Consider the following 24816-nt stretch of genomic DNA (forward strand, 5'->3'; position numbering starts at 1 on the left):
CCGCGGCCATATAGCAAAAATATCTTTATCTGCGGCCTTAACTGTCTATTGTTTGGCCAGAGCAAAGCGGCAGTCAGGCAGCCGAGAAAAACGATTTCTTTATGGTGCAAACAGCGTCATAATTTAGATCTAATTGTCAGATACTTGCAGCCAGGCCACAAACTGCACGTCGCTGGGCCCAGCAGCCCGACGGCCCCGTGAAAATGTGGCTGTGGAAATGTGAATGTGGAAATGAAAATGAAGACATTTGACGAGGGAGCCGCCGCACTGGACAGCCGAGGAGCAGTTTCGCCAGTCGGATTTCTACGTCAATTACGGCGCGGAGCGTTTTATTGTCCAATGGCGTGCTGGGCGCGTATTAAGCCCGCTCGCTGATAGCGGCCACCACGCTCCACCTTCGCCCTCCATTCCTTTCGGTACCAATGCACTCCACTCCCCTCCCCTCCCCTCCTGCCCCTCGGCCCATCTTAGCCCACTAATGATGGCCAGAACGGATACAGATGCATGCGGCGGCCACATCGCCGGCTATTTATTGGAAGTGCATCTAATGAGACATTGGCATTGCTGGCCACAATTTGAGGCGAGCGAATAGCCGAATCGGGTTTGATATATGTGTGCCAATGCCATTCACCCTTTCAGTGGCACAGGAAATATTTCATAAAAAAGAAAATAAATAGTAAAAATTACTAATTTATATATATATAAATTTATTATAATTATTTACTGATTTAATCAACCTCTGTTTACTATTGAGTACTACGCTAAAGTATAGCGGACTCGAGGTCATTTTTAGAAGTTGAGTTTATAATTCAACAGTCTAGCATTTCATATTATTATATTTATTACATAAATAATTATAAATTATTTGAATAAACATATTTTTTGTTTTAAAACTGATTAACATAGCTGTAAGTAATGTAATTGTAATTTCAAAGTAAAAAGTATATGCACAAAGCAGTGGCATGAAATTCGATTTTATGAATGAAATCCGCAAACACATATTCATCCGCTTGTTTTTGTTTCCGCCTGTCAGAATAAATCAAATGTCTAAAGCACATCAAAGCGATGTTTCTGTGACATTTGAACTGCCAGCGGAAATGAATGAATGAATGGTCTTTGAAATAATTTGGCTATAAATACACTCACTTCCCCCCTTTAATTATTCAAATCCAGGCGACATCATTGCGTATGCGTAATATTGGACATTTCTCACGATAATTAGTACTAACCGGTGGGCGGCAATACCAGGCAGTGGGCGGTGCATGTGGGTGGGCGTGGGCAGCTTAAGTGACGGCAATTTGCGGTGCCTCAAGGATATTCGATGACAAAAAGAAATTGCTTTGTATTAAGCCGTCTGCCAGTGTCTAGACTGATTTCCAAAGCACATACGTACGTTCTACAGGGTTTAGGGGGTGTGGGAGCTGTGTGTAATAGTCCGCTTAGGCTTGCCATGCTGTCGGCACTTTACATCAAAGTAAAGCCATTGCAATTGGCTAGACAGCGCCTTATAATCCTCTGCCTTCAGTTGGTCGGTTCAGTTGTGTGTTTCGCTCCCGAACTCCATTCATACGCACTTGCCCGGGAATCGGGGATCTGCTGCGGTTTGGTAATGGATAGTGCTGACCAGCTAGGGCTATCGGAATTGGCACTTGCATGATTAATTAATTTTGACAGGAGCTGCCCAAAAATATATGAGATTGTTTTCTGAGAACCGGAATCATTTCCGGTTGCCATGGCCCACTCATTCTGTTTATTTCTATTTAAATTTAAGTACGTGCTGCCCCTTAAATAGTTTAATGCATTGTTTTATTGATGAGTGACTCATTTCCTTGCTCGCTCACTGCACTGCCAATCAAGTTACTTTGGGTGCGTTTACAAGGTCGAGGTATGCAAATTATAATCTGTGAAAGCAAAAAGAAATGTTATTACTAAAATGATAAAAATGCAATTCTTTGCGTTTATTTATTATAATTTATAATAATTGTTAAAATACAAATGAGTAAATTTAGCTATTTTTATTTTAACATATGTTTCTTAAATTGAAATAGTATATTATTTATTTTTAGTCCTCGTTTGCCATTTATTTACTGTAACGGTTAATAGCGGGTTTGAAAATCGATAAATTGTTTTTAGTATTTTACACAATATGTAGATAGGGTGGCGCCATCTGTGTTTCTGGCAATGCTGTATATGTATGTATATGGCAACACCTTGAAACACATTCAAAAGAGAGCGCTAAATGTGATAAAGGAAATCCAAAGCAAAACTAAAACATAAACTATTAAAAAAAAACACATTCTCACTAATTCTACTTTGATAAGTATGTTTCGAATTTAGCATATAATAGTATTCCAAATATAATATCGTTTTTCATAAATACAGATTTTAGTTTAAGAAATATATTGTTATGATATTATGAACAAAACAAATTTAAAAAATAAGCGAAGAGATTATTGAAATTTAGTTGTTTAAATTCAAGTAAAATTTTTAAAATTTATAGAAAGTAAACTTTTATTACATTTTTTAAGAGAAAATCTGAGTGCCTTCATAAATTTAGCTGCGTTTGATGCCATACATATACTATGCTGATGTCAGTATAATCAAAATAAAAAATCTTGTTAAAAGTTTCTTTTGTTCTTAATAAACTTATGCTTTTTTATTTATTTCGAAAGAACTATTATGTTCGATTCGTATGCTGAGACCCAAAACCCTTCTGATTCTCACACGCGTACAATATAATGCTTCAAAGACGGGTTTTGCATACTTTCCCCGGATTTTGAACCTAATTATGTAAAAAACCATAAACGAGGCAGTAAGTCTTTGTTGGGAGTTTCAGATATGCAATGGCTTCGCATTCATAAATCCGAAAAAAATCCGAACGGCAGCTGCAACCGCAGCTAATCACGTTCCTCTGGAGACGCCCGAGTCTTAGCCGGTCATGATTTGAATTTCAATTTAGATGGCTGTTCTGGGCAGGCGACGACAGCCACTCGTTGTTTTTACGAGATGTGTAAGGAGCATTTAACAGATAGTCTGATTGTTTTATGACGACAACGTGCCAAGCGCAACGAACGAGTGCCAATGCGACACTAAAGATGACAATTACAACCGCCGATCTTACGGATCGGAATGGCTCATTTGGAGAGATATTGTGGGATTCGAAATACGAGATTGCTTTTTAGCTAACCCTGAGCCAAAAAAGTAAAAACGAACCCGATCAAAACGGTTCAAGCTGCCGTTTAGCGTATCAATTACTCCCAGTAAGTGAAGTGCGGTCCAACATCTCACATTACACACTTGACATATATTTCGGTTCGGTTCGGTTCGGCACTCGAGAAGAAATGGAGATAGAGTGCGAGATATGGGTTCACGACCGGAAGGGAAGCAGAATGATATTTTGTACCCATTCATTGCTTTATGACTCCGTCGCAGTGAAAGTGTTTCAGTGGATAATGCTGCTTTAAGCACCGATTTTTCGCATGAAAGGTGGCATTATGTGGGCGACGTCTGCCTCTCATTCGGCCTCCGATATTTAGGCCAGCAGATCAATTACGGCCTGGCCTTTTTATGAGTCCAACCTGTCGCCGGCGCTACATGCCCTATAGCTCGATCTCAAAGGGTTGTTTTTGGCAATTAGTTTTATGGCTGTCTCTCTGGTTTACATAAAATTTCCTTGCTATTCTCCGAGGATTTATTGCTCATATTTTTGTTTTCTCTGAACTGCATGGAACTATTTTTTGTGGCTGGTAGACAAAACAAAAAACGAAACATTGATGACGTCATAGGAAGGTGAACACCTGAACACCTGCATTGATTCACGGACGTGTTTAGCTTTTTTTTACACTTCCTTTTGACATTTATGCCTGCCCAGAAAGTCCAAATAAGGCACCGCAGCTCTGCGCCTCAAGCTCACGTCGCCGATTCGGTAAATATCCATAAACACTTGAAGAAAAATTCATAAATATTTACCAGGTTATTTTGAATAATTTTTGAATATCTTTAAAGCTTTCTTAAATTCAGAATTTTTATTGGACAAATACAAATAATGGTAATGTCCTAAAATAAACTCATAGGTTTTGAGATTAATTAAGTTTCGTCAGAATTGGAAGATAATTGTTTTCTTGTTTTTAAAGTTTTTAATAGTATTTATTTATAATTTGTTTTCCTTTGTTCATTCACCGCTTTAAAAATAATATAAATTTCTAGTGTAGTATAACATATTAATAAAAATATTCAACGTGTATTTTGCACCGCCACCGTTGCTACTGTTGATTTGTGAGATGGATGACGCTGCGACTCCGATTCAACAATATAATCACAAAGTGCTGATAAATGCCGGCCGCTTACAGTGCAATTGTGACAAGTTGAAACGCGGAAACTTCCGCCAAGTGTAACGACAGATTGCAACTGGGAGCGATCCATTTCAAGGGCAGCTCCCCCATTTGATGGATTTCTCGGGTTAAGAACAGTTCAATTTGCACCCTGTGTTTGTGGTGCCTGCATCTGGAAATGTGGAGATGTGGGGAGCCAGAAATAGCTGCCCCCGATAGCAGAGGGGGTCATGAACTTCAATTATGTGCCTGGTAATGGGGCGTGGCCCCTCCCCCGCCATCTCCCCCTCCCCCGAAGGCCCGAAAGCAGGTGCCCTATGGCTGCAATCGTTGCTGCTGCTGGCGTGCTGCAACTCGTGTTGCCGCGGGGCAGCAACACAGCAACACATAATTGCTGTCAAATCGCCTGGCGAGCGCTTAATTGCGCATTTCAATAGCGACGTGGCGTTGGAAAACCGAATTAGCCGCCCTTTTGAACTTGCTGTGTTTACTCAAGACCCTGCCGAACATTCGATTTTAGAACTTTTAAGAGGAATTTTATTTATGAATCGAAATGGGAGCATTCGACGACTTGTGAATTGACTTTTATGGTGGTAATCTGCTGTTGAAGTTCCGCTTATCGGTCGAAACGACTCCTCCAGACCCCAGACCCCACTTTTGTTTTATTAGTTTTTATTGTTTTACATTGACTTGATAAACGGTCTGGTCTGCCTGCGCTGAAAATCAATTACTCGGAGGCACAAACACGCAGCGATCTAAGCGCAGTTGTCCAGCTTATCAGCTGAGGAAAACTGGAGCCGGGGAAACGTCAACTCAAGTACTCCCCAGCTGATCTAATTGAACCTCTGAACCCCTGAACCCCGCGTGCTGGGCTCAATTTCATGTCACCGAATCGTAAAGTTAATCAATTGCGGTCACCACCCAACCAACCTACCCCAATGTTGGGTGGATAAGGCAAGAGCTGCATAGTATACATATTTGCTCTAGGGCCTGCTGATAAGCAGTTTGATTGCTCTACAAACAGCGCACTGCAGCCAAGTTCAATGACAGCAGCAAGCCGCTGAATTCGGGTGGCTACTCGCCTGGGAATCGTGATCGGCATCCTTTATTCCCGCCATATGCTATCCGCTTCAAAATCCCAACCCCAACCCAAAAAGTGATCACTCAGAGAAAATTGTTAAGATGAACGAGTTAAAGATGTCAGGGATATGGTTTAAAATATTATAGGCAATTAAAACATTTACCGATTTACTTTTATGTTAAAAAATAGTAATATTTGAATAAATACTAGAGATAAGAAATAAACTCCTACTGTTCTACTTTGAATGTTGATCTAGTAAATATCTGTTCTAGTTGCAACTGCGGTTAAGAACTCATATGTAAATGATATATAGAGTGATAAAAGATTTCCTCTATAATAGCTCGAAATCCTCAAGTAACAACTTCAATTAGTCCATTTTCTCTGTGCAGATCTTGATGAGCCTGCATAAAGGGCATGGTAAATATTAATTATAACGAAATATACGATATGATGAGGAACAAATAAGCAGGCCTGTTTCCCTTAGGAGTTCCTTCAATAAGTATTCATAATAAAATGCGGCTCCCTGTTGGAACTCCATGGTGACAGGCGGCGAGAAGGCGACGCTCTTTTTTTTTTTTTTGTACACAGGCCCTCGCACTTGGGCGTTCACTTATTTATGTGCGTTGCCTGTGTGCAGCAATCGCGTAGGGGGAGTGTAAATGCAAGTGGCGTTCCGAACAAGGAGAGCCACCACCCGAAATGGTCGAAAACAAGTTACAGTTATTCTGGAAATAATTGGTGGGAGGGTTATTTTCCCCTGTTGAGAACGTACTGTACTATACAAACGCAGTTCCATTTAAAAATATAATTTAAGTATAATACATATAAATGCGACGAGCCCAAATATAAGTGAACTAAATTTGTCTTAGACTCTCTTATTTAAACTAAATTAATAGTAAGTTGATTAATATAAAATAAGTTATTATAATTATTTATTATTTGTTTTCGTTACTGAGTTTTTAGAAACTATAATGGGGTATTTTTTAGGAATATTTTTTTATTATGACTGACAGAATTTTTCATGAACGTTGCATTAAGAATTTTGTACTCAAAATATAACCAAGTACTCACTTTAAGTGCATACCTCGGAATTAAGTCTATTTAAAGGTAAATGTATTAGGCTTTTCTTTTTAAATTTATCCACAAAATCAGAACATCCTCAAATTGAGAATACAAATGCTTGAATTGAGAAAATCTTGAAAAAATCTCTCTGTGTGTGCAAAAACACAGACCCCAAAACCATATGATATATCAGCGGCCTCTCAGGTCAGAACCTCTCTTTCGACAATCGTGTGCGGTGGACTCAGCGGACAGCGGATTCGACGGCTGTCCAAGTCTGCTGCAGCACTTGAATTCATTTCATTTCGGTTCGAGTCGTCGGAGAGTGAAAACGTCCAAAGTTCGGTTGCACCACCGATCTCTTGCCGCGGCTATAGACCAGAGTTGCGGAAATAAAGCGCCGCATATGCTGTATACTAAACATAAATGCAGATTGTATGGTCCAGTAGTCGTTATAGCGTGTGGTTTACAACAACTTGTCGCCGGTAAAAGTGACAAAGGAAAAAACAAGTTCTGCCCCGATTTTTAGCTAGATCTCGCGAGAGCACGGCGAAAGCCGGCTGGGCTTAATTAAATTAATATAATTTCGAGGGAACGCCGCCGCACAGCGATCTCGGGTGTGTGAGTGCCTCAATTAAATTCAATAAATCATAAATAAGTGAGTGCCAACGGATCCTGTTTTAGTGGCGTGGCTCTCTGGCGCAATTGTGATTTATTGGCCCCAGAGGAGCCGGGGTGAATTCAAGTGAAATTAGGGAATTACGAATGCGAAAACTTAATTTTGATGAGTTCCAATGAAAGTTGCTGTTGAATCGAAAATGTTTCGCGTCATATTCCTCGCTCTCTTGGCTTTGCCCTCTCAAATCGAAGCCTTCAATTTTATGCCAAAGCCGAGCAGGGTGATAAACTCCCCGACGCATCTGAAGTTCCACCTAAACCAAACGCGGAGCTCCTACTTTGGATACACGCTCGTCATCCGTGAAACCAGGTGAGTTTCTTTGGATCGCCGTAAATATTTGCATACATGTATGGGGAGTGTGAAGCGTCTATAGTTATTCCGATAACCGACATACATATCTTCTGTTTGACTTGGCGCAAGACAAGCGAGGGCTTTCAATTCCCGGCCAACACCTTTGTCAATATTTTGAAACTTCTACTTCTGGCACACGGAAATGGGAAACTGAAGCTAGCGAAAGGGGATCGTCAGAAGTTGGTAGCTTGACAAAATTAGTATTGCTATTGGCACTTAACACTTTGTCCGGCAATTAAAATGTTATTTTCGCCCAGTCGTAAATGGATACTCCTCATTGAGGTATCTCGACTTTCGGGACAGAAAACCCAGCTTGAAGACCTCTCAGAAACAATACCACTTGAGAGGAAAATTTCTAAAAATAACAAAAAACTGGCTACTTCAACTTCAATTGCCATCGCTTACAATCGCCACAGATCTTGAGAGATCGCGACTCTGTCTCGAACAATTGACAAACCCGAACACTTTTCAGTGAGCCGGGGCGACCTACATATCTCATATATGATATGTAGACCCGATGGCGGCGACTTTGGCTTGGAGTACGGGCCCCAGAAATGACATCACACACCTCTACCGGCGCCACAAATCACAGTTAATTGAATAGGATGAAAGTGCTTAGATCGAAGTTCAGATACGCTTCTTGAGATACCTTCCGAAGTGCTCTTTTTGAGGTTGTATCTTGAGATACTTATCATTTCGGTTGGCTGATAAGTAAAACGATTCTTCTTTTTTTATATACCATAAGGTATTATAGAGTATCTAAAGTATTAATGGTAAAGGTATTTTTTTGGTCAAAATTCAGGCCACAGCCTCAGAATCAGCACTTTGGTTTGTTCATTTGCCGAGTACAAGTACATCCATATCTTGTTTTGATTCAGGCAATCAGTAAACCTGGTTAGAATGCAGTACTCGTACGTGATCATAACGAGCTAGCTCTCTTGACCATATTTTATTTCCATAAACCTGGATGGGTAATTTGGAACTTCCTCTACAGATCCCACTTCCCCTTGCTGTTGTTTTTATCGCCAGCACTTTGAAGCCCAAAATACCCATTACGAAGTACGCCTAATTATGTACGGAAATTGCGCGTAAAATCACGACAAGCCGTAATTTATTTCACATCAATTGAAGCTGGCCGAGACAAACAAAAAGTGTAGGGCTTGTTTATGGTTTCCCAATGGAATTGAAACAAATGTAGGAACACGAGTGCACTCACTCACTGTTTCCCAATAGCTCTTGCATTCTGGCGAAATGAGTCACAAATGTTTCCAATCCGATTTGAAGGCGATGGCGTCTGCAGGCCCACCCTCGTCCCCAAACCGCCCTGCCCCCGAAGAGTTCCTCCGTTCAACTGACACCACACACAAATATTTTTAGCCATCTTACTCTGGGTCATTAAACCGAATTCCAAAAAATAAAAAACAAAACAAAACTGAAGACTCCACAACGGAAAACGGTGCAGCATGGTGGCTTTTGTTCTTAACATTTGATGACCGCAAGCTGCAGCGTTTCTTTGTTTTTGTTTGGATGAGGTGGATATGGGAATGGGGATGGGGAAGGGGAAGGGGAAGGAGATTTGTGTGGTCCGTAACATGGCTTATTGTCCGAACACATAAACAGATAAATGCTCCTTGCTCGGCATTTAAACAAAGCGCCACCGCCCCACGTAAGTCTTCCGCTCAAGAAATTACATTGACAGTCAGAACTATAGATGTGAGTTGAACTTAATTACTCCCCATTTTTCAACAGATTTTTCATATTTCTTTGGGATTTTTTTGAAAATATTTTTTATCAATTTTAGGGAGGTAAATATAATTTTTAATCGAAAAATGGACAACGATTTTTTAAACTTTTTTAGAGCCCTGCGTAAACTATTCAATTTTTAGTTTCGTGGTATGCCATGAAATTTTATATTCATTTGATTCAAAAACTCAAACTCCAAATTTAAATTCATTCAATTCTATTAAACTTAAAATTCAAATTAATTCATTAACATAATGTTCTAAGTATTTCATTAAAATAATTCATGCAAGGATCTAACAATGCTTAAAAAAATCTTTATCCATTTTTGGATTAAGGCTGATAAAAACTTGCATATTTTTCTGTTTAAAGAAAGTGTTTTAAATTATCTGAGATTATTTTTTTGTTGTTGCACTAATTTGGACACCGCTGTATTTATGCACAAAGGCCAGGGCCAAAGAGCCGTTGGGAATGGGGATGGGGGGCAGATGCGTGTGCGAGACATGGTTTACATGGTCATGAGTCACGTCTTGGGGAAATACGTAAGCGACAACCCGTACTTTGTATTACCACTCAGATATGCCGAATTTTCAGTTTTTGGTCCGCCTCCATCGAAGTGAAAACAAATGTTTGCAGAGTGTTTTACTTTTAGCATAAACAGTTTCTGGATCAGGTAGCCAAAGTGACGTGTGCTTGTTACTGGCCCAACTCAAAGTATTGACATTTTTCGTTGTGATTGCCGTTTTTTCACGCATGCAATCAAGCTCAAACTATTTGTCTCGCGCCGTCTTGCGGATAAAGTTACGTCGGAAATCAGGCCAGGGAACAAATGCATGCGTGGTGACTCATCCAGTGTCCATCTGACTAAGCCCGAGATTCGTTCCGGGGAAAACTGGTATAAAGATGTAGTTGTATGAACAATAAAAAGTAAATCAACGAGCTATTAGAGGTCAAAGTGATGGCAGGCAATATTTAGATGCAAATTGAATAGTTTGATGGACGGCAAAATGTAATATCGTTATTCAAATCCGCCTTAAAGTATGTACAGAAAATACTGTTTCAAAACAAAATATGTTGTATATGTTTTTTTATTATTTATCGTGGGTTTTTCCAATCCGTTTTTTTCTTTGGTTTCTTCTTATGGTAACCTAATATCCTATCATTTGGGTCTGACATGAGTCAGCCGCTTTGGTTGATTAAAAAACACTTGTTTTTCTTTTTATTACGATTGTAATTTAGTTTCCTCGCATCCATAAGAGGGTATAACTAATTTAAAAACTATAAGTTAAATGGGGATGAATACTGCAAATTATTTGGTTTGTATTATGTATTATGTTGGGTGATCCAGTTCTATCATTGAGGTTTTCTATGAGTCAGTCTTTTTAAGGCTGCTTAAAAAAACAAACACTTTCTTATAAGTTGGAGTAGTACCCATGAAAAGTGCAAATACGGCAAGCGGTTTGAAGATGGTATTCACGCCACTCCCACGAGAGCCCCAACGGTAAAGTGAGTAAGCCTGGCCAAAACAGAGCGGTTCTCTCTCTGAGTTTGGATACCATACCACGAGTATCAAGAACAGGGACGGATTTCGTCGTGGCGGGGCAATAGCAAATTCTGGTAGTGGTGTTTTAGGTATTATTATTTAGGTTATGATATTTAAATTATGGTTTAAAAACAAAGAACTACTATAATGCTCAGTAGTTACTAATCATCCATTTATCATTGCATAGCTTAAAACGGTTATTAAAACTCCTTATTTTTAATTAACCAATAGATTTATGGGTTTGTGTGCTTAAGTTTTATTCACATTAATTAAACCAGTATACACTTATGTACTTTTTTTATGTAAATATTTTTTTCTGTGCAAAAAATTTGATTAGATTACTTTCGACAAATGACCCTAGATGATCCTAGTGCGTGAGCATAATCTTTATATTTCCATGCCCAATCCGCCACTGTCCTAAAGTGAACCCGTTGGCTCTCTCTCGACAGCACAGCCGAGTGCTAAGATGGTCGGCAGGTCGGTCTGAAAGCACTGCTCAGTTAGTAGCTCAGAGAACTTCGATCGGCACGGTTGCCAGATACGATCCATATCCGGCGGCGAAGTTGCGCGTTGAGGCAATAAAACGAAAGTGATAATACACATCGAAGTGGAGATTATTCAGCTGACGATCGCGTGGCGTAGCATTAACCAGTTAAATAATCGTGGTCTTTTGAAGCTTGAAGCTCTGCTGTTAAAGTGCTTGTAAAGTGCATAAATGGCGCGGCAAGGTCGCGAATTCTGGGTGGTGCTGGTGGTGGTGCTATCCGTGTGCCTGTCCAGCCACTCCGATGCATTCAACCTCTCGCCGCGGCCCAACAGGCAGATATCGGATCCCCAGTTCGTTACAGGCCTGCCCAAGGTGCGTGCGTCATATTTCGGATTCACGATGAGCCTGCGACCCAATGGGTAAGACTCCAACTCCCCAACCAGCTCCTCCAGCTCCCGCATCTTCCATTTACCCACTCCAAGAAAACCGGGGAGTAAACAGGTTGTGTGACGATGATGATGATTCACGCTCTCGAACGCCAATCGAATGGTAGCTGTAAAAATTGAATGAACTTTTTTAAAAATGCTCCGCCAGCAAAGGCTAAAAAAAGTGTCAAAGAAAGAAATTCCGTACACTTACTGCCTTGTGCAAGCGATGAAGTCATACTCTTAATATCAATTATCTTCACATAGCGAGGAGGTGTAGTCAAGCACATAAAATATATAGTATAGGTATACATATGGTATATGGTTTTATGGAGATATCAAGCTCAGTCGCCACCGATTGTATATTGTCCAAGCTGGAAGTTATGCAAATAATATTTGCAACGCTGCACGTTCGAACCTTTGTTGGCTCAATAAGTCAGCTATTTAGGGCGGAGTTCGGTTATTCGATGTGTAACGTTTAGAAATAACGAATCGTGAATCGTCAATGCCAATTTGTTATCAGCTAGCTTCGTTTTAAACGATTCACGATAAGATTACCGCTGTCACAGTGAAATTCCGCTAAGGGAAATGCATTTAGTATTTTGACCGGGAGCTATGTTGCAAAGATAAGGTGTTCAGGTTGACTCGACCGCCGACATCTTATCGAATTTCCATTGTCAATCCACTTTACTTTGGATTCGCCGGAAAAATCGACTAATAGATGAGACACAATAAATTGGCTTCAATGTCTGACTAATTCGACTAATAAAGCGAGCGCAACGATTGCGTTTTTTTGGCCCTTTGCCATGCAAAATTATAGGGAAAAGTTTAATTTTTCCACTTAAATGATATGAGTGAAATTTATGTTATAGAAGCTCCCGAAAATAATTATTTCCAGTTCGTGTTTCATACATTTATGTTTATTCTTGTGAATTATTTGTTGGCAAATATTTCAATTTCACATAAAACATTTTAAAGAGTAAAAGTTAGCACCTTGAATGATAAGTAAATAAAAATGAGATTCATAGGAACTTTATCTTCTTTTAAATTTATTACTAAACCAGTTTATACTAGGTTTTTTATGTTATTGACAAAATATAAATATGTATGAACATCACATTATTCTTAACGAAAATTCTCTCAAAAATTATGTTTATGTTTACTATATACATTATCTTCTCTATCTTTTCTTGCAGCATTATTGTGGGCGCTCCGCGAGCCCAATCCACCTTGGAGTCGCAACGGAGCATCAATGAGACGGGGGCGATCTACAGGTGCTCCTTGACAGATAGCGTCTGCCGTCCATATGTCCTGGATCCGCGCGGAAACGTGGATGCACCCTTCAATGAGTACACCTACGACTCGGAGCGCAAGGACTTCCAGTGGCTGGGCGGATCCATGGACGGTGGCACGAAGGATTCGGATAAGCTCCTCGTTTGTGCTCCCCGATTCTATGCGCCCAGCCCCCGGGATTACCATCTGCATGGAGTCTGCTACTGGGTCAACAACACTGTGGCCAGCTCTCCGGAGCACGTGACCCGCATCTCGCCACTCCGCCTGAAAACTGACCAGGTGAAGGAGGATGAGAACGGCACCAAGGCCAGCTTCTTTTACATAATGGGCGAACTGGGCCTGAGTGCCCATGTGGCGGATGACAACTCCAAGTTCCTGATCGGGGCCCCCGGCATCAATACGTGGAAGGGATCGGTGATTCTGTACCGTCAGGTGGATCCCGTGGACAATCCCACCGCCAGTAGACGTGACACGAGCAGGGCGCTCCGGCGAACCATTCGGGATGTGGACACCAATGAGTATACGCCCGAGCACTACGCACCCGAGATCCCCCAGCCATCGAATTGGGGACAGGAGGATGACTCGTACTTCGGCTACGCCGTGGCCTCCGGCTACTTCGATAGCTCCAATCCGAGCACCCTGCTCTTCGTGGCCACCGCCCCGCAGGCCAACAAGCAATCGGGCGAGGCCTACATCTTCGATGTTCGCGGCAAGAACATCCACAAGTACCACGTCTTCCGGGGCGAGCAGTTCGGCGAATACTTCGGCTACTCCGTTCTGGCGGAAGATCTCAATGGCGATGGTAGGACGGACGTCATCATATCGGCACCGCAGCACGCTCTGGAGGATTCCCACGATAATGGAGCCATCTATGTGTTTATCAACAAGGGCTTTGTGAGTAATAAGCCCTTTTTGGGGTGTCGAGGAGGTGGGGCTTCCGGAACAAGAATGACTAATCGTATTCTTATTATTCCAGTTCAACTTTGAACGACAGATTCTACGTTCGCCAGTGGAACACCAGGCGCGCTTTGGAACCACTCTATCGCGTCTGGGAGACCTTAATCATGACGGCTACAACGGTGAGTTGTGATCTCTATTCATAATTAGGAAATGCAAATACTTGGTGGTCTATTTAAATATTTTTAAAAATTGATATATGATAAATACGATATAGATTTACTATTAATTACTTTTAATTTCCCATTTTGTACAGATGTTGCCGTGGGAGCTCCCTTCGCCGGAAACGGATCCGTGTTCATCTACCTGGGCAGCGAACATGGATTGCGGGAACAGCCGAGTCAGCGACTGGATGCTCCTTCCCAGCAACCCTCCAAGTATGGAGCCCACATGTTCGGCCATGGGTTATCCCGCGGATCGGACATAGATGGTAACGGATTCAACGACTTTGCCATCGGAGCCCCCAATGCCGAGGCCCTGTATCTGTATAGGGCCTATCCCGTCGTAAAGGTCCATGCCACCGTGAAGTCGGAATCGCGGGAGATCAAGCCGGAGCAGGACAAGGTGAAGATCACCGCCTGCTACAAACTGAGCACCACTTCCAAGGCAACGCTGGTGCAGGAGCAGGAACTGGCCATCCGAATCGCGATCGACACTCAGCTGAAGCGGGTCAAGTTCGCCCAGACGCAGACCAATGAGTTGGCCTTCAAGGCGAATGCGAATCTTGGCGAGCAGTGCCGCGTCTTCGAGGCCCAGGTGCGCTACAGCGAGAAGGATATATTCACGCCCATCGATCTGGAGATGCACTACGAACTGACCAAGAAGATTCCCGACTCCGAGGGTGAGCTTTAAAATATATAGTTGGTTAGGGAAATTGCGTTACTAACGTGGCCTCCTTCTGTAGAGTTTTGTGATAGCTGTGCCGTTGTTGATCCCAAAGAACCGAAAGTCTCCACGCAGAAGATAATCTTCAGCACGGGCTGTGCCACCGATGTTTGCACCGCAGACCTGCAGTTGAGGAGCAAAAATGTGAGGTATGTTGATATCGGATATCATATTGTCCTAGAATTTTCCAAAGTCTATTGGGGGTAGAAAAACGCAGAGTTATTTTTCACTAAGAAAACGGAACTGCGAAAATTAAATATAAACTGTGATAGCCTCCAAAGTTCGTCATTATCATGTTTAAAAAATGCTTAAAGGTCTTTAAAAAAATAGTTTCCCAAAAGATTGTAGGCATGCAGAAATAGTTATCTACTGACCGTAATTTCATTACAAGAACTCGTGATAAAACATCATAAATTACACTTATAAAAATGGTTACCAAAGAATGTTTACTTTGGCCTAGCATGGAAATAAATTGGTCTTTTTTGTAAGCTAGTGTAATTTTTTAAAATATATCTTTATTTTTGAGCAGTGAGTAACGATTATCGCACAATAGGTGCACTCATGAACATGAGTAATTTAGAGCCTTTCAATGTTGATCAAACTTATGACTTATCGAGACTTTTTTTAACATTCCCCACAGCCCCACTTATATTTTGGGCAGTGCCGATACGCTCCGTGTGAACTACGAGATCACCAACGGTGGAGAGACCGCCTACCTGCCCCAATTCAACGTGACCAGCACCTCCCGGTTGGCTTTCGCCCAGGTTCCTGGAAACTGCAAGGTCGCCGAGGCAGTCATGGTGTGCGACCTAAACCGCGGACGACCTCTGGCCAAAGGTGACAGCGATTCGGTGACCATCAGCTTCGATGTGAGCCAACTCAGCGGACAGTCGCTGATCATCCACGCAGAAGTATTCAGCACGGGCTACGAGAAGAATCCCACGGACAACAAACAGACCAATGTGATAAGTCTCAAGGAGTTCACCGAAATCGATGCCAGCGGGTAGGATTCCAGGCAATCAATTTAACTATCCAAAATCTAACTATCTACCCCTATCCCTTTCAGTGGCCAGACAAACAACCAAATCGATTTGGAACACTACAGCAACTCGGCGGAAATAATCAACAACTACGAGATCAAGAGCAATGGGCCTAGTGTAATCGAGCAGTTGACCGTTTCCTTCTATATACCCATCGCCTATAAGGTGGCTGGATCTGCGGCCATTATACCCATCATCAATGTGACCAGCCTGAAGATGCAGGCCTCCTACGATTCCCAGCTGCTGAGCGTGGATCTCTACGATCAGAACAACACCCTGCTGGTGGTGGATCCCGTGGAGGTGGGTGTGACCACTCTTAGCGGAGGCCTGGAGCGAACTGTGATCACCCAGACTCATGGGCAGAGCTACGACATCCACACCAGTGGACACGTGCACCAGACCATGCAGGTGCTGGACTCCGACATGGTGGCCACAGCCTCCATGACCAGAAGGCGTCGCGATCTCAAGGCCCTGACCGCCAATCGTGAGCAATATGCTCGCATCTCGAATGTCAAGGCCCACGATCTGCTGAGCGAGGACTTCAAGGGCAAGCTGCCGGTGAATCGCACCATTGTGTTCAATTGTCGGGATCCCCAAATGACCATCTGCGTGAGGGCCGAGATGCAGGTTCACTTTAGGCCGGAGAAATCGATTAACCTGAACATGCGGTACAGCGTGGATCTGAACGAGGTGAATGCCATACTGATGGATCCCTGGGAGTACTTTGTCATCCTGACCGACCTGAAGCTGTCCAAGAAAGGCGATCCCACTTCCAGTTCGTTTTTGATCAACCGCAGGATCGAACCGAATATTATATCCAAGCATCTGGAGGCCGGACTGCCCATCTGGATAATAATTGTGTCCGTAATCGGCGGTCTGCTGCTGCTGTCTGCGATAAGCTATGCTCTATACAAGGTAAGTTATTGGGTAATAAGATGAAAAGGCTTGTGATTCTAACCATCGATTATCCCTTTCTTAGTTTGGCTTCTTCAATCGCACAAAGAAGGACGAGTTGGACAGGTTGGTGCAGCAGAATCCCGTCGAGCCGGAGGCCGAGAACCTCAACAGTGGCGGCAATAACTAACTTTGGCCGAGGTAAATCCCAGCCACAGTACACATCACATTCAAAATGGATGGACCAGTTACCAAATCCTATTTTCAGTACGGGAAGACTACCCACTAAGTGTGTTCTTATGCATTTAAAAATGGAGCTAAACACGAAAAACGATTTACGAAAAATCTACCTTATAGGATATACGTGCAAATTGTGAACCGCAAGCCATTCAATGCGTTTGTGGGTCTGATTTTTAGGTTAAGTGCCTTGTAATTTGTAGTTTACAACTAATTTATAGCCATGTTGCCATTTGTTGTATATATTTATTTTAATTACCCGTAATTGTAATCAATTTGTAAAGGTAGCTTTACATGGCGACGTAAAAGACTTTATTAATGTGTAAATTGTAAAAACGAAACTAGGTTATTTTAAGCGATAACAGCTTGTTTAGAACCTATTCTTGTATTATACTAGAGTATTAAAATGATGAATAATAAATTCAAAGTAAAAACAATTCATTTCAGGAGATTTTTTCAGCATGTGCCATTTGGAATACTAATTTTTTTAATAACATGCTTGTTTTATTGTTTTTATACATTTTTAAGAATAACTCTTGTGACACACAAATTTTCCGATATCAGTTGTAGACTATATATACTGCCGCATCCCATTTATTTCGTTTCATTCGAATTCAAGTTTTCAAAGAGTTCAGTCTTTCGGACTTTAAATAGTTCGAGTGTGTTTCTTCTTAAATCGTTAAAAATATTATCATACAAATTATAAATTTGTTAGATTGCTGTTTAAATATATTTAATAAATAATTTTGGATTATTGTACTCCAAGTTAAATCAAGAATGTACCGCCTTCTGCTTCTCGTGTTTTTGGGTCTTTGGTACCAAATCGAAGCATTCAATATTTCGCCATATCCGGTCAAGAGATATTTATATCCTAGATCAGCAAAGCATGAACGAAGCACTTATTTTGGATTCTCGCTCGTCATACGAGAGAAAAGGTGAGTTACAGATCAATGGGCGATATTGTAGGATAATTTATTTTGGATAAGATTGGCATTTTACAGATTTAATGGTGTTGGGTCTTAAATAGTACAAAACAATGACTTCATGATTACTTCTTGATTTACGAATGGAAAATGAATAATAAAAATTTACCGACTTCATAATTGCATTCTTTGGAAAATTAATTTAAGGTTTGCCCTATAAAAGAACTACGACATTATTCTTTAGTTTTGACTTCTTTTTTAAAACAAAATTAATTTTAATAATCAAATTAACATAGTGCCAGTGGCATAGCAGGGAAATTCATCAGAGGGGCAATGAATGTATCACATGTTTTTTCATTTAAACTGAATTAATATTAGTCGTCTGGAATTTTAAGACTTTTGCCGATAATTATTTTTAAAAAGAATAATAATAATACATAGTTATTCATATTTATTTATTTGTTGTTTGGTAATATTCACAAATTGTGTTAGTCATTTTGTGAATATTCATCAGTGACTCGACGAGGATGATTTACAATGACTAATACTGTATTAATAGTTTTCCCTGCCAAGTACCTAAATTTAAAACCACTCTCTATTTAATTTATATGGCACGGCAGAATTATAGTGGCAGCTCCCCGTGCTAATTTCGACAATCGATTGAATACAATTGAGCCTGGAGTGATCTTTAATTGCAACCTTACAGACAGCCAATGCACATCGTATGACATAGAAGAGAAGGGAAATTATTATCAAGCTGCAGGTGAAATTACCCTTAAGGCTGAGGGCAGGGACTTCCAATGGCTGGGCGGATCCATGGACGGCGGAACAAGGGACACTGATAAGTTGCTCGTGTGTGCCCCGCGTTTCTACAGTCTACAAGAAGAGGTTGAAGATGGATGGTTAGATGAGCCTGTACCAGAAAACGAGAAAAAACAGATCTCCATGATTGGAAACTGCTACACGGTGACGAACACACTTAAACTAAGGAGAGGCAGTGGTCTCGATCCATTCATGAGTAAAAATAAGCAGACCCGTAGATTGGAAAACAATGAAACAGAACCCTTGTATCAAATGGGTGAACTAGGACTGAGTGCTCATGTGACGAAGGAGTCGACGTTTCTGATGGGAGCTCCCGGAATCGATGTGTTTAGGGGGACGGTGTTTTTAAAGAAGACTAATGAAAGCATAGGAACGAAATCATCGTCACAACGGCGTAAACGAGAAGTATCCGAACCAGAAAAATGGGGCCAGGAGGAGGGCTCATACTTTGGCTATGCCGTTAGCTCTGGCAACTTTGACACTTCCAAGCCGAACAACCTCCTCTACGTGGGCACCGCTCCTCATGCCAATCACAAATCGGGAGAGGCCTACATCTTTGAATATCGAGATCTAGAAACGAACATCCGAAAGCTCTACGTCTTCAATGGCACGAAGTTTGGCGAATACTTCGGCTACTCCGTTTTGGCGGAGGATCTCAATGGCGACGGAGAGATGGACCTCATCATATCAGCACCCCAGTATTTTCCGGATGAGTTTTCCCATGACAACGGTGCCATCTATGTGTTTATCAACAAGGGCTCTGTGAGTAATGAATTTAAACTGTAGTATTAGTGGCTGACTAATGCCGCGTTGATTTTGCAGCTTGAGTTTGACAGGACTATTATTCATTCGCCAGCGGGCAATAAGGGCCGATTTGGAACTACTCTATCGCCAATAGGCGATATTAACCGAGATGGATACAATGGTATGTTTTTAGGTCACCTAGTTAAAATTTTGAGTAGATAAATTGAAATTAATTACAGATGTGGCCGTGGGAGCTCCCTTTGCCGGAAACGGTGCGGTGTTCATTTACCTGGGTAGCAAACATGGTCTAAGAGAAGAGCCTAGTCAGCGAATAGATGCTCCTCTCTATCATACTTCCAAATTCGGATTAAATTTACCAATGTTTGGCCATGGCTTATCCCGCGGATTGGATATAGATGAAAATGGGTTCAACGACTTCGCCATCGGAGCTCCCAACGAGGAGGCGGTTTATGTGTACCAGGCATATCCCGTTGTGAAGGTTATAGCAACAGTAGAACCTACAACACATCGGGTCGAACCGGAGCAAGATAAGCTGAATATAACTGTCTGCTACCAGCTGACTACCTTATCCACGGTAGAGAACGTACAGAAGCAGGAGTTAGACATCCGGATTGAGCTCGGCACGGAAAAGCATCTGAAAAATAGGCAGGCTGCGTACAACAGCATTACTTGGATCTACTTCTCGGATACTGCGGGTCTCGAAAAGAACTGCACGGAATTCGAAATTGAAATGTCTCCAGAAGCTAAATTCGACAACATTACCATGAAGATGCACTATGAGCTAAAGAACAAGATTCCAGAAAATAAGGATAAGCCCATAACAGACTTCTGCGAAAAGTGTGCGGTTCTTGATCCGTCAGAGCCAAACTTTTCAACAGGGAATATTACCTTTGGCACTGGCTGTTCCAACGATATTTGCGTGGCTGATCTGCAGCTAAGGATCTCAAATAAGAGGTAAGGAACTTTATGCCTGTTGTTTTCTTATATCCTGAATAAGGGTACTTTATATGTACTTACTGTTTACTTACTTACACAAGTCGGCATACATTTTGACAAAAATTTAAATGTAATTTACTCTTTTTACTATTTAAGTCTCATTTAAATATCTGCAAGTTTTTAAAGACTTGGTCCTGTCGAAGTTAGCTCTTGTTCTAGTTGTACTCTATTTCACAGAAGTATTTATCTTTCTCCTAGCTCCGAATTTATTTTGGGTTCTTCCAACACCCTACGTCTGAGGTACGATATTATCAACGATGGGGAGAACGCCTACCAGCCGCAATTCGAAGTGATCAGCACTCCCCGTCTGAATTTCAGTCAGATTCCGGCTAACTGCAAGTGTGACGAAGGCGTAATGCTGTGCGAACTGAACAACGGATTTCGACTGACCAAATCCAACTCCACCCACGTCGAGGTACTCTTCGATGTTAGCGAACTGAAAGGCCAGTCACTGACCATCAACGCTACAGTGTTCAGTGCCCTAGGCGAGATGACTCCCAAAGATAACAATATAATAACAGTGATCAACCTCAAGGAAAAATCCGAAATCGATGTCTTTGGGTACAGTTAACAAAATGACTATAATTTCTTTGGACTAACTGAAACTCTAATTAATTTTCAGAGCTCAGACAAATGATCAACTTGTTCTCAAAAAGGACCCCTACATCGCGGAACTAATAAATCATTATGAGATCAAGAGTTTCGGCCCCAGTACCATAGAAAATGTAAATGTGTCCCTTTATATTCCCATAGGCTATAAGAAGTCTGATTCTAAAAGCATTCCCATCATGGACATATCCAGCTTAAAGGTAGAGGCCGACTACAATGATTCCAGGCCACTTACAATCGAACTTTTCGACCAGTATAATAGGAAGAACACCTTATCGACATCCCGAAAGCGTAGGAATGTTGAAAGTTTGAATGGTGTAAAAGAAGACAACAATTCTAGCATACCTCAAGTCCAGACCAACGATCGGTTGCTGGAGGAGGATCTGCCGAAGGATAACACCATTGTGCTTAACTGCCAGGATACCAACAAGACAGTATGCGTACGGATCGATATTGGGCTCGATTTAAAGCCGCACAAGATAATAAATCTGAACGTACGCTTCAACGTGGATCTGAACAAGGTGGACGATTCCTGGGAGTACTTCGTCATCCAGACTAACATGAGCTTAGTGAAGAAGGGCGATTCCTCGTCCTGTTCGTTCACTGTTAACAAGAAGATCACATCGAATGTGATATGCAAGCATGCTGAAGTTTCCATCTGGAAAATAGTGCTAGCCGTTATTGGGGGCGTGGTGCTCCTCGGTGCAATAGCCTACACTCTTTATAAGGTTCGTATCAGTTTGGTTTACAAATGTTTTATGCACTTCTGACTTACCTCTTATTTTAGCGCGGATTCTTTCAACGCAAAGTAAAATACGAACTAGCCAAGTATATTCGAGAAAGTTTTGAGGAGGGGATGGCAGCAGCGGAGAGGAGGGAGTTGGAGAAGGATGGTAATCCAGGGGCGGATCCTGATGCAGAGGTGGATGTGCATGCGGAGGCGGAGAACCTAATGCCAGGTGACAGCAATTAACAAGTTGTACACCATATTCATGCTAAAACGAAATGGTATTTATATTTTTAAGCATTTAAAGTGATAAAATGTTTTGTTGATGATGCTAAGATACTTGGTTGATGATGTTAAGATACTTGGTTCCTTGCGGTAGTTAACTTTGAAAAACTTTATTTATTTATGTAAACAATGTTAGAGATAAAATAGGTCTATTTTATGTAATAGAAAATATTGTTATCTTTATGGTAGGAAAATTAAAACACTAAGTAATAAGTATTATCATTTCAAAATACTTGAATGTTAATCTTACCATATTAAACTATTTCTCAGATCTAAGTCACTGAAAAATAATTTAAAATATTATGCCATAAGTAAAAAATGTTGTAAAATAATTAAAATTTTATAACTGTAATATATTTAGGGCTGTTTTCTCGTTCGACTGTTAAATTTAAAGTAGGGTTTAAACTCTGATTTTCCATATGGTTTTAAGGTTTTAACCTTACTTACAATTTAACGTATTAAACTAAAAGTATGTCTTAATAATATTTCTACCCATTTTGAAAATTTAATTCAAATTTTGATATTTTAATATGTGGACGAGAAAACGGTCTTTAATCTCTCATATGAACAATTATGATGGCGAGCGAGTATTCAAAGTTGAACGTATTGGTATTGCTCAGGTTCGAATATAAAAATCTCTGGACCGGTCATGGCGAAATATTGAATGCTTTGATTGGGGACCAATGTCCCAATAATACGAGGAGCAGAAGGTGCCACATTTTTGATTTAACTTGGAATATTATAATTCGAAATAATGTATGTTTTAACGGCAATCTAATACAATTATAATGTAAAAATATATTTAACGATTTAAGAAGAAACACAATCAAATTATTTGGTACTTGGGGTTATACATGCACTGATTATACGGAATCTACATGAATGATGTCATGTTTATCTACAGCATAGTCAACACTAAAGCTTTATTCCAAAGCTAAATTCTTATCCGAAGTAAAACAAAAATCTCTTTCAATTAAGAATGATTGAAGTTTGTATTAGTGGACTGCTCAAATCTAAACGAAATAATTTATATTGAATAAAAGCGACCGAAAAATGTAATGTTCCGATCATAAGCAGTGTTACATTAATCCGCATTATTTGAACTATTATTTTCTATGTTTCGGCCAAAATAATTATTTTTATACCCGTTACTCGTAGAGTAAAGAAGTATATTGTATTCGTGCAAAAGTATGTAACAGCTAGAAGGAAGCGTTTCCGACCCCATAAAGTATATATATTCTTGATCAGGGTCACTAGCCGAGTCGATCTAGCCATGTCCGTCTGTCCGTCTGTCTGTCTGTATGAACGCTGAGATCTCGGAAACTACAAAAGCTAGAAGGTTACGATTTTACACACATATTCTTGGGCCTCCTACGCAGCGCAAGTTTATTTCAGACCAGCGCCACGCCCCCTCTAACGCCCACAATCGCCCACTAACGATTTTAAAATGTGTCCTGCGCCCACATCTTTAAAGATTTCCCAGAAGTATAAGTGCAATTTTGTTGTGTATATTTATACCTATCGAAATGTAGAAGACATTTTTGAAATCGGACCATTTATTAAAAGTTATACGCAATCAAAATTTATATATCTATTTCCCTCGAACTCCCTTTAGCTGAGGTTCGAATATTAGATAGTCGGGACACCAACCCGAGTACAGCGTTCGCACTCCCTTTAGCTGAGTGACGGGTATTAGATAGTCGGGACACCAATCCGACTATAGCGTTCTCTCTTGTTTTTATACCCTTGCAGAGGGTATTATGATTTCAGTCAGAAGTTTGCAACGCAGTGAAGGAGACGTTTCCGACCCCATAAAGTATATATATTCTTGATCAGCATCACAAGACGAGTCGATCTAGCCATGTCCGTCTGTCCGTCAGTCTGTTTCTACGCAAACTAGTCTCTCAGTTTTTGAGCTATCGGGACAAAACTTTCGCAAAAGTCTTCTTTCTATTGCAGGTAGTATATATGTCGGAGCCGACCGGATCGGACAACTATATCTTATAGCTCCCATAGGAAGGATCGGAAGAAAAAAACTTTAAAAAATTCTAGCTTCGGTGTTTTTTGAAATATTACCTTCTACTTTTGGGGATGTTATTTTTTAAATATTTCTGAATTTCGAATTAATTATTTTAAAAATCGGACTACTATATCATATAGCTGCCATAGGAACGATCGGAAAATTAATGAGAAATATTAGAATATTGAACATTTTTGCGATTTGTTAATTAATAGAAATGATCTGCAAGGGTATTTAAGCTTCGGCTGGCCGAAGCTAGCTTCCTTTCTTGTTTATTATAAAATCGAATCTGGGTTTTTTTTAGAAAAACATTAACCTTCAAAATTAAAACATTTTACAAAGTGTGTCGCGTGTGTAATCTTTATATTCTTGCAGAGGTTTTTTATTCTTTTAGGAAAATTGTAACAGATATGTATTTATTTCGTTAATACCTATTAATTTGCCTAATAACGCTAAAACCTGGCTAGCGCCCACCATTATGCCTTGACGCCATCTAGCGGAATGCATTAGAAACGCTGACTACCTGCTGCTGATGGTGGAGAAATTGATTATTTTAACTGTTTGTCCTTTTTTACTTCCTCTGGTCACTCTCATTTTGTTAATGGAAATTCTGTTATTTATATCGAAGTTGTTTAGCTGAGTAACGGGTATTTAATAGCCGAGGCAC

General features: G+C 40.8%; 2 protein-coding genes across 3 annotated transcripts; both read left to right on the forward strand.

The window, feature by feature from the left end:
• Positions 1-6804: 6804 nt before the first annotated feature.
• On the forward strand, positions 6805-17439 carry scb (scab). Of its 2 annotated transcripts, none has more exons than XM_017158079.3 (8): positions 6805-7459; positions 12893-13883; positions 13966-14068; positions 14203-14787; positions 14851-14980; positions 15472-15834; positions 15898-16786; positions 16851-17439. In XM_017158079.3, exons 1-8 carry the CDS (start codon positions 7266-7268, stop codon positions 16953-16955), a joined length of 3360 nt encoding a protein of 1119 aa, XP_017013568.2. In that variant the 5' UTR covers positions 6805-7265; the 3' UTR covers positions 16956-17439. The 2 variants fall into 2 exon arrangements, with proteins under 2 accessions (XP_017013568.2, XP_017013569.2); XM_017158080.3 differs by lacking the exon at positions 6805-7459 and adding an exon at positions 11283-11690.
• A 2431-nt stretch (positions 17440-19870) lies between these two features.
• On the forward strand, positions 19871-22863 carry LOC108068374 (integrin alpha-PS4-like). Its single transcript, XM_070212117.1, has 6 exons — positions 19871-20466; positions 20707-21069; positions 21131-21317; positions 21372-21845; positions 21905-22076; positions 22750-22863. The coding sequence occupies exons 1-6, from the start codon at positions 19871-19873 to the stop codon at positions 22791-22793; spliced, it is 1836 nt and encodes a 611-aa protein (XP_070068218.1). The 3' UTR covers positions 22794-22863.
• The last annotated feature ends 1953 nt before the right edge of the window (positions 22864-24816 follow it).

This window comes from Drosophila takahashii, chromosome 2R, assembly GCF_030179915.1.
Source record: "Drosophila takahashii strain IR98-3 E-12201 chromosome 2R, DtakHiC1v2, whole genome shotgun sequence".
In the NCBI taxonomy this organism is placed as follows: Eukaryota; Metazoa; Arthropoda; class Insecta; order Diptera; family Drosophilidae; genus Drosophila; species Drosophila takahashii.

Bases quoted from the DNA above. Each gene is read 5' to 3' on its own strand.
- scb (XM_017158079.3), top strand. From the start codon at position 7,266: ATGAAAGTTGCTGTTGAATCGAAAATGTTTCGCGTCATATTCCTCGCT. The intron at 14,069-14,202 runs GTGAGTTGTGAT...CATTTTGTACAG, and splicing joins TAATCATGACGGCTACAACG to ATGTTGCCGTGGGAGCTCCC. The intron at 14,788-14,850 runs GTGAGCTTTAAA...CTCCTTCTGTAG, and splicing joins GAAGATTCCCGACTCCGAGG to AGTTTTGTGATAGCTGTGCC.
- LOC108068374 (XM_070212117.1), top strand. From the start codon at position 19,871: ATGTTTGGCCATGGCTTATCCCGCGGATTGGATATAGATGAAAATGGG. The intron at 21,070-21,130 runs GTACAGTTAACA...ATTAATTTTCAG, and splicing joins TCCGAAATCGATGTCTTTGG to AGCTCAGACAAATGATCAAC. The intron at 21,846-21,904 runs GTTCGTATCAGT...CTCTTATTTTAG, and splicing joins TAGCCTACACTCTTTATAAG to CGCGGATTCTTTCAACGCAA.